The 13616-nt window shown below is 31.9% G+C and overlaps 1 protein-coding gene across 4 annotated transcripts in view; it reads left to right on the top strand.

Moving 5' to 3' along the window:
• The first annotated feature begins 4596 nt into the window (after positions 1–4596).
• Positions 4597–13616, top strand: part of LOC110020790 — a 17963-nt gene continuing 8943 nt past the window's right edge. The window contains exons 1-2 of one of the 4 annotated variants that reach the window (XM_020719019.1): positions 4597–4783; positions 6203–6316. In XM_020719019.1, coding sequence (XP_020574678.1) covers positions 6223–6316 — 94 coding nt within the window. In that variant the 5' untranslated portion in view covers positions 4597–4783; positions 6203–6222. Of the gene's footprint in view, positions 4784–6184; positions 6317–13616 lie in introns of all 4 variants that reach the window. The other 3 variants (XM_020719015.1, XM_020719016.1, XM_020719018.1) reach the window with 3 other exon arrangements.

Raw genomic sequence — 13616 nt, 5'->3', positions numbered from 1 at the left:
TATATATTAAGAGCAATGTTTGTTATTTTGAATATATATATATATGTGTGTGTGTGTGTGTGTGTGTGTGTGTTTGTGTGTGTGTTATTCTAAATGTCTCAATTTTCATTTTAGATTAGTGATGGTATTTCCCTTTACTTTTTTTCAAATTGTGAAAATATTGTATGAAGAGAATTTTGGAACAGTGCTTCATGTTTTCATAATTTATCAATGAGAATTTAGTTTTTGACTATTAAAAATATTTTAGTTTTAATGTTAGATCAACAATGGGAATTTCCTTTCATTTTGTTCAAACATTGAAAGGATTGTCTGAAAAAATTTTTGAAACAGTACTAATTATTTAAAATATATATATATGCGAATTTAGTTTTTTGTTATTGCAAATATCTCAAATTTTATGTTAGATCAGTGATGGTATTCCCCTTTACTTTTCTTTAAACTATGAAATTATTGTATGGAGAGAATTTTTTAAAAAATTTTCTTATTTTCAAAATATATCAATGAGAATTTGATTTTCTGCTATTAAAAATTCAGTTTTAATGCTAGGTCAGAAATGACATTCTCTTTCATCTTGTTCAAACTTTTAAATGATTGTTTGATGATAATTTAGGTTCAGTGTTAGTTATTTTAAAATTATATACATGCAAATTTTTTTTTTTTTGTTATTGTAGTTATTGTAAATGTCTCAATTCTGTCTCAATTCTCAGGTTAGATCAGTGATGACATTTCCATACACTCTTCTTCAAACTTTGAATGGATTGTATGGAGAAAATTTTGGAGCAATGTTTCTTCATTTGAAAATATATCAATGAGAATTTTATTTTTTTCTATCTCAAATGTCTCAGTTTTGATAAATTTATCAATGAAAATTTTGGAGCAATGATTCTTCTTTTAAAAATTCTTCTGTCGAAGAGAATTTTGTTTTTGCAATAAACATTGAAGAGATTATTTAGGGAGAATTTAGAAGTGGTGCTAGTTATTTTGAAAATATATGCATGAGAATTTGGTTTTCTACTATTATAAAATGCCTCAATTATCATTTTAGATCATTTATGGTATTTTCCATTACTCTTCCTCAAACCATTAAAGATTGTATGAAGCGAATTTTTGAGCACTGTTTATTCTTTTCAAAATATATCAATGAAAATTTAAATGTCTCCCATTGGAAATGTTTTAGTTTTCATGTTAAATCAGTAATGACATTTCTTTTTCCTCTTGTTCAAACTTTGAAAGAATTATTTGGAGAAAATTTAGTAACAATGTTAATTATTTTTAAAATATATACATGCGAATTTAATTTTCTGTTATTGTGAATATCTCGGAATTTAGAAGCAGTGCGAATATATATATATATATATATAAACTTAATACACGTATACATGTATGTATGTATATACATAAATATAAATTAAGATATGTGTGTAAAAAATACATTTTTTTTATAATATACATGTATATAAATATATATGTTTGTATAAAAAACTAAAATACAATAAATTTTCATATTGTTCTTGCTTAAAAGCCCAGTATGACATACTGATTGGTTAAATCAAGGAGAAACTTTGTTGAACACATGCAAGTATCAACATGTTTAGACGTTGGATGACTATAAATGCCTGTTGAGATGCTGGCTTTGAATTTGTGGGTTCTCATACATTTGGTATTTGAAATATATAATAGAATAGCAATGAAAAATAAAATTAAATTGCTCAACCTATCACCAATTGTAAAAGATACTATTAGGTTTTGCGCCCTATATGATAAGATTGATGACAAATGATGGAGCATTATTTGTTTTAAGGATCTTATTAAGCTCTAAGGTTGTCGTTACTAATCTAATAACTAAACAAAGATATTTGCATAAGTCCTAAGTATTTTTGTAGTTGAAGAAGAGGAAAGGGAAATATAATTACTGGTCTAACATGAAAATTGAGATTTTTGCAATAGCAAAAAACCAAATTCACATGAATATATTTTCAAAATGACAAGAATTGCACCTAAATTCTCTCCATATAATCACTTCCTAGTTTGGATAAGAGAAAAGAGAAATACAATTAAAAATCTAACCTCTATGTGACTTTGCAATATATGACACATGTGTTTAAATGCAAAATTGATCATACATATGACACATATCACCCACACCAACGTCATCTTGCCCAATCAAATCTCTATATCAGCAAAGTTTTCGAGTGATGAAAAACCACTAAAATTTTGCACTTAGTATGTCTAGTGATTTCAAACCATAATATCATCACCAACAAGTTGCTTGTATTCCTAAGTCATAAAAGTTAATGAAAGCTAAATTACATGCACTCACACATAGCTAAAATTGATATGTTGTTTGACTGCTATAACGAAAATGATTTATTGGGTGCAAATGGACATAAAAAATTAAGTACAACCCTAATGGTTCTTTCATTAAAAATTAATTTTGACAAGTTGCATAGGGTTACAAATAACAAAAGTGCTTGAAAATCTTGAAACTTTATTTCTTATCGCCAAAATGAATGCAATTAAATTGCCTTTGCCTTTTTTCGAAAATCAAAAATTGAATGCCCAATCAACAAGATGTTAATAATGTGCTCTTACATAGAGATTAAGAAGTCTATATGAATTTATCATCGGGTTACAAAGGTAAAGTGGAGATGGCTGACCAAAGTCACAAATTTTTATGCAAGCCCAAAAAATCATTATATGATCTTAAACAAGAATTTTGCTAATGTTGATCTAAACTATCAAAATATTTAATTTATTCTGAGTTTACACAATCTAAATCTGATCACTTTCTATTCACTACAGGAAAAATTATAATGTGTTTGCTATATTAGTCTCTGTCGATAATATATTTCTTGCAAAACTTGCAGCTCATCCAGTCAAATCTTTAAAGACCATTTCACACATTTAGTTCAAGCTTTAAGTCTTGGGCAACCTCATGTATTTTTTTGGTTCTCAAAATTGCTAAAGAACAGTAATGTATAACACATTGTCAATTACATTATAATTTATAACTTATGGAAGGGCCAACACACTTATGAATCATGTTGATGACCTTAATGCCAAATATTGGGAGCAACTTCTAGAAAGTTATGCATATCGATAATTAGTGGGACTTCTCATCTATCTTACCTTCTTTCGACTATACATTATATTTATCACCCACATATCAACTTTGTTCATAACTCAAACCCATACACCACACTTACTTGTTGTCAGTAAGGTTCTTTACTGCCCCAAATCTACACCAAGGCAATGACTTTTCATTTTAACAAATACCACCCAACAATTAAAAGCCTTCTCGGATGCCAATCAGAGGTATTCTCAGATACAAATTGATATGTCGCCAAGTTCTGCATTTTCTAATAGATTCTTCAATATCATGGAAAGCCAAAAAGTAAAATAAAGTCTTTAGGTTATCAATTAAATTGTTATAGAGTATTAGCTACCATAGTTAGAGAAATAACACGGCTAAGACAACTATTGCAATACTTTGACATCCAAAGACCCACCTCAAATCTTATCCTCTACGACAATGAAGTAGCCATGCACATCTCCACCAATCTCACCTTCTATGAATGAACAAAATATGTAGAAATTGATTATCATTTTATTCACGAAAAAGTTGAAGATGGTTATGTTAAGCTAATACCTATCTAAGCTGAACATAAAAACTCCAATATATTTATCAAAGCTCTTCCACCCACTACCCTATCTACACTTATATGTAAGATGTCTGCTAAGAACATATACAACCTATCTTAAGGGGGGAATATTACAACATGAATTTTATACTTGTATTCGGATGACCACTTAATTTTTTCACCTAACCATACCATATCCATATCTTTGTGTTGCCCTCTCTTTAAACCTCAACTATAAATATGACATCAAAATGTTTTGCAACATTTACAATAAAGAATAATAAAATAAGTATCTTATTTAACTTTTTTGATTCTCTTTTGGTGATAGCTTACAGAAAATCTCGTTGAAAAGCTCAATTAAGTCTTGACAATATACAATAATGTTTAAAATCCTATCTTTTAGGTTAAAAAAGCTCAATTTCATAAGGCTAGTTCAAAATTTTAAATAAGTTGCCCGAATTAACATCAAATACAACTCAATTAAGACTTTTTATGTTATTAAATAAGATGCCCATTAATAAAATTGATAATCCCAATAGGAACCAAGCTCAAACCTTATTATTAAATAAGCCCATTATTAACACAACCCTAAGCTTGAGTTGAGCTTTAAGAGAGCTTTCGTAAATGAGCTTGGGCTCGAATATTCACTACTTTGCTCGTCTCCATTCATTTGATGCACTATTTATTAGATTTTTGTTTGAACTACTCTACAAATGAAAGTTTGAACTTATCTTCAATCAAGAGTTTAAAAAGTTACAATTTTATAAAACATGATTACGATATTGTTTTGACTCTTATTCAACTCAATATTAAAGGAGGGTCTTTAAAATAAGTATTATGTTGTAAAAATTGACGTTATTTTCAAAGTAAAATTCGATCATATTTTATAAATAAAAAAGATAATTTTTAGCATAGGGGGACATGTGAAGTAAAAGATCCCTAATTTAAATCTAATCGGAGGCTCTCAGGATCCCGATTGAGATCGACCCGAACCTCTATCCCACCGTTAGCAGTCATAGGTCCCCGCGTGAAGCCAGTTGCCTGTGGAAGATGGCGGACGACCATTGCATCGACGGCTTTCCGTCTCGATAAAGACGGGAAGCGACCGGAGCCGCCCAGAGGGAGTTCGTTCATCATCTTCAGTTAAGCGATTCCTACTCTATTTTTCCCTTAAAAGAACCCTCTTTTCATATGTAGCTTTGTATAAATGAAATCTACCAAACATTAGCTAGATGGGAATTTTTTCTATTCTCTTCATGATCCATGGAAGAGGTCATGTCTGTTCATGATCCAGTTTCTTCATAGATCTTTCATTTGATTAACATTATTGTTCATTTTGCTTTCTTTTGATGAAGCCTTGGCCTGAAGATGAATGTGCAAAGCAATTTATTCATGGAGATATTTGTTTTAGGATGAAGTACTCACTGCAACTTTTGTTTTCAGAATAAAACTTATCTCAAATGTCTGAGAGCAGTGCATGGCTTGTTTATTTTGATTTATTTTGATGAAGCCTTGCCCTGAAGATGAATCTGCTAAGCAATTTATTCGTAGAAATATTTGCTTTAGGATGTAATACTCGTTACAACTTTTGTTTTAAGAATAAAACTTATCTCAATTGTCTGAGAGCAGTGCATGGCTCTAATTTACACAACGAATTAACGTCTAGCTGCTCATTGTTTATTTCCATAGAATCCTGCAAGTTACCATTTCAGTAGTTATCTGAGACGACTTTAGAACTAATTCTCTAAACATTTATAGGCTGCAGGAGAATTTATCCATTACCGTGCTTGAGAGGGTTTGCTGCTCTTCTAGGAATGGAGTGGAATTTTAGATCAGGATTAATGAGAATATTGTTTATTTTGGTAGTTTTTGCATCATGGTTTTTTGTTGTGCTCACGCGGAAACACAATCAAATTTGTGTGCAGTAGACACGTCTAAATTTCAAAAGAAAATATGACGGTTTTTTCCATTTATTTTCATTCATCTCCCAACCAAATGTAGATAAAACTAAATAAATACCCTATATTCCATGATTTTAATAGTCAACTTGAATGTTAGACATGAAGGAAGAAGTTATAATTGAATTTCTGATATCTATAATTGATCATAAATTTGTATCTAACTAATGCTCATTTGAATGGGGAAATATAATTGCTCGGGGAAGGAGTAGATATTAGTTACCATAAGCAGTGCAAATACTGAGTTCTCCGCCATGCCCCATTAAATTTTTTGAAGGATGTGGCTCAGAAGGCTTCTAGAAGATTTAAAAGTTCATACTAAAGCACCAATGGTGATGTGTATGACAACTAAGCTACAATCAACATTTCCAATGATTCTATCCACCATGGTAAATTAAACATATTGAGATTGTTACGTACTCCATAAAACAGACTATTAAATCTACGTTTCCAATTTATCTCACTTTGCTCATGTTTTTTTTTTTGTTTTTTTAACCCTATTTGTTTGTCACCTTCAAATGAGTTTGCTTGACGATTCTTATCTGTTGACTGAAGACTTGAAAGGAACATTTTTTTATTTACAAGTTTAGTTTGGATCTACAGCGTGAAAGGGAAAACTGACGATGGAGTTAAAGGAACATGTCCATGAGCTAGCAACTGCCTCCAGAGAGGAAGTCACAGACAATAAAGAAATTGTGAAGTTTGATCCAAGCCGAAGTAATTTTCTATACCATATTCTCATTCTTTTTGGAGAATTTTAATTGTGTCAAGAGTTTTTTCAACGACATGCTTTTTGATTTCTTTCATTGAGCAGGTTGTACCATTCTATTCATGTTCTCAGAAAAAAATATTTTTTTTTTCGCTTTTTTTTTGGAAGAAAAAAGAATAGCCTCTGAATAAAACTGCTAGACCAATGCCAATAATTTTTTGCGGGAGAAATTTCATCAAGCGTAATTGACTGAGAATATAATGCAAATGCTTTTTTTTTTCTTCTGCTTCTTAAAATTGACCTGATACTTTTTGTTGGAGATAGCAACTCTTGACATGGTTTTTTTTTTTTGTGAAATGTGAAATTGATCATCATCAAATACATCAAATACTCATGACTGAAAACGTGTAACCCCCTTGCTCTTTTTTATGTATTGAATGGCTCAAATCGTATAAAATGAGTCATATATGCTTTAATACATAAAAAGTTCCTTCTTTATCTGCTTAACGTTAGACAGTTATGAATTTTTAATATAGAGATAGCTGGAAAATAGCTTGGTTGAGCATAAGGATCATTATGATGATTATGATGGTAATGATCACCAAAAATGACAAAGAAGAGTTTGGGTAAAGAAAAAAAATATTATTTTAACCTTTTGTGGTATAGAAATGATGTCAAAGCGGGTAATTAATTGATTAGTCTGAACTTCCAATGAAATCATAGATAAAATTCGACTTTATTTGCATCATAATATTCAAAATTTGCTAAATATGTATGCTATTTCTTATCCTGGAAAAAGAGGCCTGAATTTTTTCTTTAAACTTAATTACCCATCTAATTTAAGAATAGGATCTGAATCCCTCGTTGAACAATTCCATGAGTTTTTAATCTAAGGAGCTCCTTAATTGTTCCTCTCTCCAACTTCTTATTTTACGATCATAGGGCATTTGTGATCAATCGGTTTCATGTTGACAATATCGACTTATCATTTATTTAAAGTTAGTGATGTTATTCATTTGGTTATTTAGGTTTGAATATGCCATTCACATTAAAATCTCTATAACTAGAGTGCCATTAAATAATTTGAGGCTAATTAACTCATTGATAAATTTGACAGGTCTCTTTTTAGTCAATTTTTTATGTATCCTGAGCTATAGTTATATGGGTTCCTAAGCATCAGCTATTGTTAAGGATGCTTGATGATGATGGCATATATTGTTTTTTTATTATGTTAAACATTGAAAAAAAAGACAATTTTAGAATTGCTGAATTTGCTTTGATGATTGGGTTGGAGTTTCTTTTAGAGATTTTAAAGTCTGCCTTCTATTTGCTTGTTTATATGTACTGCAGATCCAATAAAATTTTTTCCAATTTAGATTCCTGATGTTCATTTAGGACTGAATTTTGCTTGCTTGCATTTAAATCCATATGATTGTTCAAATCGACCCTTTAAAGCATACTTTTGGCCTATAAATAAAGGCACCACACAGAATTTATGTTTTACTTCACTTTCGGTCGACAATTCTAAGAGTTCTGAATGCAATTGTTTTTTATTAAATTCACTGTAAGCCCTTTGTTGTCTAGTTATGTGTTCCATTTGGATTCGTTTATGTTCATCTAATACAAGATGTAGCATCGTTCATTAAAAGGTTTTATTTTGTTGTTGTCCAGTTCTTAGGGACCTTATATGCTCTTATTCTATTACATGATGGTTCTTTTCAAATTGTTTGGTGTGATGTATAGCACGATCCAAGATCCAAGGCTCATTGAAAGGTTTTGTTCATGCTCATTAAAGTTCTTTACAAATTTATTAAAAATTTTAGCAATCTCATATCATCTCCCTTGCTTAAGGGTATTTATGGGGAGTTTGGGCTAGCACATTATGCTAAGAAATACGTGCATGGTCTAGATCACAAGCCACTCTGTCATGGTCTTCAAAACTTGACATGCTAAAAAAGAAACGTGCATGGGATACCCTTAAGGAAAAATTTGTAATGTATATAAATTTTTGCATCGTGCTATGAAAAGAATGCACAGGGCTCACATATTGTGTCTTAATAGTTGCCTAAGAATTTTCCCACGACACTGAGAATAATGTGCACAGTTTTGCTAATTGTGTCAAACACATCATAAACAAGATTTTGTGGAATTTTAAAGTATTGTATTTTTATACTTGCGCTATCACGACGTAATCCGGTTTTGGAGTTGACCAAGATGGGTATAAGCGGTCGGACGGGTATAGGCGGTCGAACGGTTGGAACTTGGAACTAAATTTTTTTATATTTTCGTTTTCTATAAATAACATTTTACAAATGAAAGTGTCACTAAAACAATTAATTTAAGATGCTACAATTAAATTTTATCTCATAACATGTTGTTCGTGCATTTTATAAATATTTTCTCTTATATTGCTCATCTTTTAATTAATTAATTACACATGAAAGGTTAGTTTAAAATGACAAGGAGCTAAAAAGAGCTAGTGAATACTCATACTTATAAAATACAGTAATAGAAGGGAAAAGAAAATAAATATTCATGTCAGTTAAACTTTTAATAAATGAATACAAATATTTGATGTTATTTAATAGATTTTATTATACAACTATGACGTCTATATCATTTTATATATGTATAACCGTCACAGGAGCACCATCTAAAAATTAAACTACTTATAGTACTTCAGTATCAATATTTTTTTTCATTTACGTGTACGGTACCTTAGGGTTCACCCGTTAGTGTCATAAAAGGGGTGACCCCATCATAGTTAGTCATGCATATACAAACAATCAATATAAATATATCATTCATGTTTTTATCACATTTAATTCAATATACTACATATAACATATCCCAATACCAGTTAATAAATAACTAAAAAAATTCATAACAACGTGACTAATAAAGAAAAAACATATAATTTAAAATAATTACTGTGCAAGTATTGTTATTTATTAATGCAAAATAGTGGAGAAGTATCAAAATATTATCATAGATTAAAATTATGAGTACTGATCTCGATATTGATTAATTTCTTTTTGGATTTGTTTTAATGTCGATTCTTGTGAAATTGAAATCCTAAAATAAACATAATATTTCTATGAAATTTTAATTTTATTATAAATTTCAATTATTTTAATTAACTTTTAACTTTAAATCATGCGAGTGTAAAATTTTCATTATTTTACTCTATAAAATTATGCTTATTTTTCTATTTTATATATATATATATATATATATATTATAAATTTATTATTAAAACAATTTAATAAACATTATTGAAACTTACCTTCTTCAGTCGCACCCTAATCCGTGCGAGAATCCTCTGCGCGCAACTCTGTCTCCATCCTACGCACAAGGGCTTGTTTCTTTCCTTTGATTGGCCGCACGACACTGATGCTGGCGTTGCCTCTTCCTCCTCTGCTTAATAGAGACGTCACTTTATCCTTTCTATTCGTGAGAACGGTGTCGCTGGCTCGACCAGACCTAGCGCAGTGAGTCTAACCGCACATCCGAGCCACCACCTTCTTCAACTACCTCTTCTTCTTTTTTGGCTCGATAGCATGGGATCAAGTCTCTCCAGCACTCACCTTTTGATTCTCTAGGTAAGCCATTTCTTGCCTCTTCTGCCCCTTCTACAAGTAAATTTATACACAAATATATCCTTTTGTGTTCCCGACCCTTCTCGCGTTATCCTCCCTCCCCTCTTCATCTTCCCGACGACTTGCTTCCTCTTCTCAAATTTCCTCATTTCCTCTTCCAACTCATCGTTTCTTCTTCCTCGAGTAATTGAAACGGGACTTCAAATGAGATGTAGTTGGCCATGATGAAACAACAAATTTGTAGTGTTGGATATGCACCAAATGTTTTTCCTTTATCCATTTTTTTCTTCCTTTTTTTCTCTTACTTTTACACACTCCCAATTGTAGGGATAGAGAGGGGGAACACACACTCGAAGAGAGAAAGAGGGGGGAATGGAGTTTTTGCTCTCTAGTTAGAGAGAGAAAATGAGAGAAAGAGGTTTGGTAAAGAGAGGTTGAGAGGAGTACAAAACTAAAAGACATGATGGAAGAGAAAAGAGAAGATATGAAGGAGATGACAATATAGTTGGCGATGAAGTGACAGTATTGCGAAGAAGCCGAAGAAGATGAGTTTCGTAAGTTGTTGTGCGATTGTCGACGAAAAGTAGGTTATGGTGAAAGGGAAATATAACAGGTAGCAATGAGTTTGTCGTGAGGCTAAGGCTATGTACTTTTTGGTGGGTGCTATTTGATGCTAGAGCGTTCCGTCAAGCGGAAGAGGAAGGACAAGAGATAGAGAGCGAGTGAACAAAGAGGGAGAAAGGAGGGGCTAGTGGTGTGCGAAATCGAGAGATCAGACAATAAGCATGATGCGAGACATGATCAAGAGAGAGGAGTGGGAGATTAGGCAGATCTGTGGAAGTGAGGAAGAAGAGAGGGAACAAAGCAATGTGTGAGCAGAGGAAAATGCTAGAGAACAAGGGAGCTAGGCCCTGTATTGTGCCAGGCTAGAAGAGATGGGGTGTGTTGGAACCTTAGGGTGTGTAGGATATTGGATAGAAGAAATGTTGGCGGCACTGTAGGTATGCGAGTTGTGAATTTTGAGATTTGACATTGATACGAGATTGCTAATTGATTTTTTTATTATATGTATTAAATTTCAAAATAAATAAAATTAAAACTTGTCATTTTCCTCACGTGATTTTTTATTTATTGTAAGCTTTGCATGTTGGCAACTTTTGTGTTTCTTTTTGTGTGGTGATCTCATCTAATATGGGTGTCCTTCCTAGATAATTTTGATGTTTTGGTTGTGTTGGCGTAATATATTTCACAATGGGTGATTTTTGAATCTTTTCGAGCGCCATCGATTTATTCTGTCATGTTCATTGCGTTTTATTGAATTGGTTACTTATGTCATTTCATGGTACATTTTATGAAATAGTAATGAGTTATTTTGATTGTGATGAAGACAATTTGGATTCAATTTATATGATTTCACATTTCTCATCCATTGTCATCATCATTCTCATTTGAATCAATCATAATGGCCTCTTGATAATTTTAACGTATCATATGTGTTGTCATGATCTATTTTGCAAAATCGGTAATATTTGAGTGATATTGATTGTGATCAAGGCAATTTAGACTCGATTTATGTGATGTCATGTTCATCATCTATTGACATCATCGTACTTGATCGAATCAACGATGAGTCTTTTTTAATAATTTTGATGCTTCATATTCATTGACACAATCTTCTCTATGAATGTGTGAAAATTTGAGTGATTTTCATTATAGGCAACAAATTTTAAGCCGATCTTGCGGCATGAGCATCCCATTCCCTTCACTTTTTATTTTATTCGATCGAATTGGACATGAGATTGTAGTCAATGGATATGATATTGTAATTAGGTTAAAATATAATAAGAGTAATTAATATTAGAGTTGAAGAAATTCATCACTATTAGTTTAAAGTGAAATGTTAGAAAGGATAACAATTTGGTCAAGATCTCGTAGTTCTATTATCCTCAGTTATTTTTTATTTTAATTTACTTCATCCGCTGAGTTAGTTGACCCAACTTAATTGAAGGATCCTTGCAACCATTGGTTGTATCATCTAAGAGGACTTCTAGACATGAGGTGGATGCTTTTTCAAGTGAACAAGTTTAAGACGACCTCATCTAAGAGAAGATTTTGTACTTTATTAATTGCACTATTTGATTCACAACACAAATTGAACCATTGGAGAACTTTCGGGCTTTAACTATAATTATATTTTAATGGTCTTTTTGCAGCAAATTATTTGATCAGGTGTCTTGGTCATAGAAATTTCTTTTTGTAGTGTCATCTAGTGGCAAAATCAAATGGTTATCACGTGTCATGTTCTTGCTGGCGTAATATTTTTTTAGAGTGATCATAGAAATACATCTTGTATAACATTGACTATTTTTTAGTTTAGATTAAACCTAAATTCATTATTGACATTATTGAGAAAAATAATGAATTACTGTTTTAAGCTTTAGATGGTAGATTTTAGTTGGATATTTTTAGATTTCACAATTTTTCTAAAAATATCATATGTTTTTGAAGTTCAAGCCTGAAATGGTTTGTCATTTTGATGGTAAAGATCATCTCAGGCTGTGATTTGCTGTTTTCATGGCTATCATCGAGCCTCAAGGTATTTGCTTTTCCATCATCTACATTTACAATTTGAAAAATTATTTTTAAAATATAAGCCTTTCTGGTTTTGATATATGAGTAATATGCACGTCATATAGTAATTTGTGTTATCTAATTTGATTACTTCGAACTTTGTTGACTATGCTTTTTGTTTGCGGAGGATTGGGTTTAAGTTTGCATATGGCTTGAGTTCATTTAAATGTTTATAGCATTGCAAACTTTGTAAACTCTACCCTCATATGTAGAGGATTGGGCTTATTTAAGGGTTGAAGTCATGGCCTGCCGTAGAAACTCTTTCTGAAGAGTTCACATTTTTCTTTAAAAAAAGAAGAAATATCTTTATAAAACATCTTGAAGGCCATATTCAAATGGAAGACAAAATAATTTTGTAAGGTTTGTGATCATATTAGTCGTTAACTTGCTTGATTGGGTAAGAAATAAAGCTTAAAACATCATCTTTTAATTGACATCACAATCATTAATGGACAGAAGTATTGTCAACTCCATTCTTTGGGACATGGATGATTAGGTTTTGAAAAGATCAGACTTACAAATCTGCCCAATGGGTTGGATTGCCCACTTATAACCAACGTACAATGTATTGATAAGTCCACATTTTGAAACAAAGCTTGTGAAGTTCAAACTAGCTGTATGCTTCTCAAGTTTGGATAAATTTAATTTCTTATTTTGGGATTGCGTAGTATTGCTTTATGTCAAGTTCAAATGTTTACTACATCTGTCGAAGTACATGCGGACAATTGTAATTTATTTTAGTTAGTAAAGTTTTTGGATTTGAGAGTTTTAAATTGGTAGGCTATCAGAGCCCATGCACAGTTATAGGGATAGATGGCTGTTGTTGGGGCTTGGGAGAGGGTAGACGACAAGTGGGAATGCAGCAAAGGTAGGGAGGGTGCTGGTTATGTGTTTTGAGGGACCGGACAACAATGATTGCTGCTGGGGAAGTGATGGCAAGGTGTGGGTATGTGGTCGGGAGGGCTGGATAACAAGAGTGGTTGTAGGGAAGTGGATGGTGTGCTGGGTGGTGGCCGAGAGAGCTGGACAACAAAGTTGAGACCGAAAGGGGAGAGCAGGTGGGGTGTGTGGGGGGGGG

Source organism: Phalaenopsis equestris, unplaced genomic scaffold (genome assembly GCF_001263595.1).
Source record: "Phalaenopsis equestris unplaced genomic scaffold, ASM126359v1 Scaffold000107, whole genome shotgun sequence".
In the NCBI taxonomy this organism is placed as follows: Eukaryota; Viridiplantae; Streptophyta; class Magnoliopsida; order Asparagales; family Orchidaceae; genus Phalaenopsis; species Phalaenopsis equestris.
The sequence above is the reverse complement of the archived record's forward strand: the minus strand, read 5'-3'. Positions and strand labels throughout refer to the sequence as shown.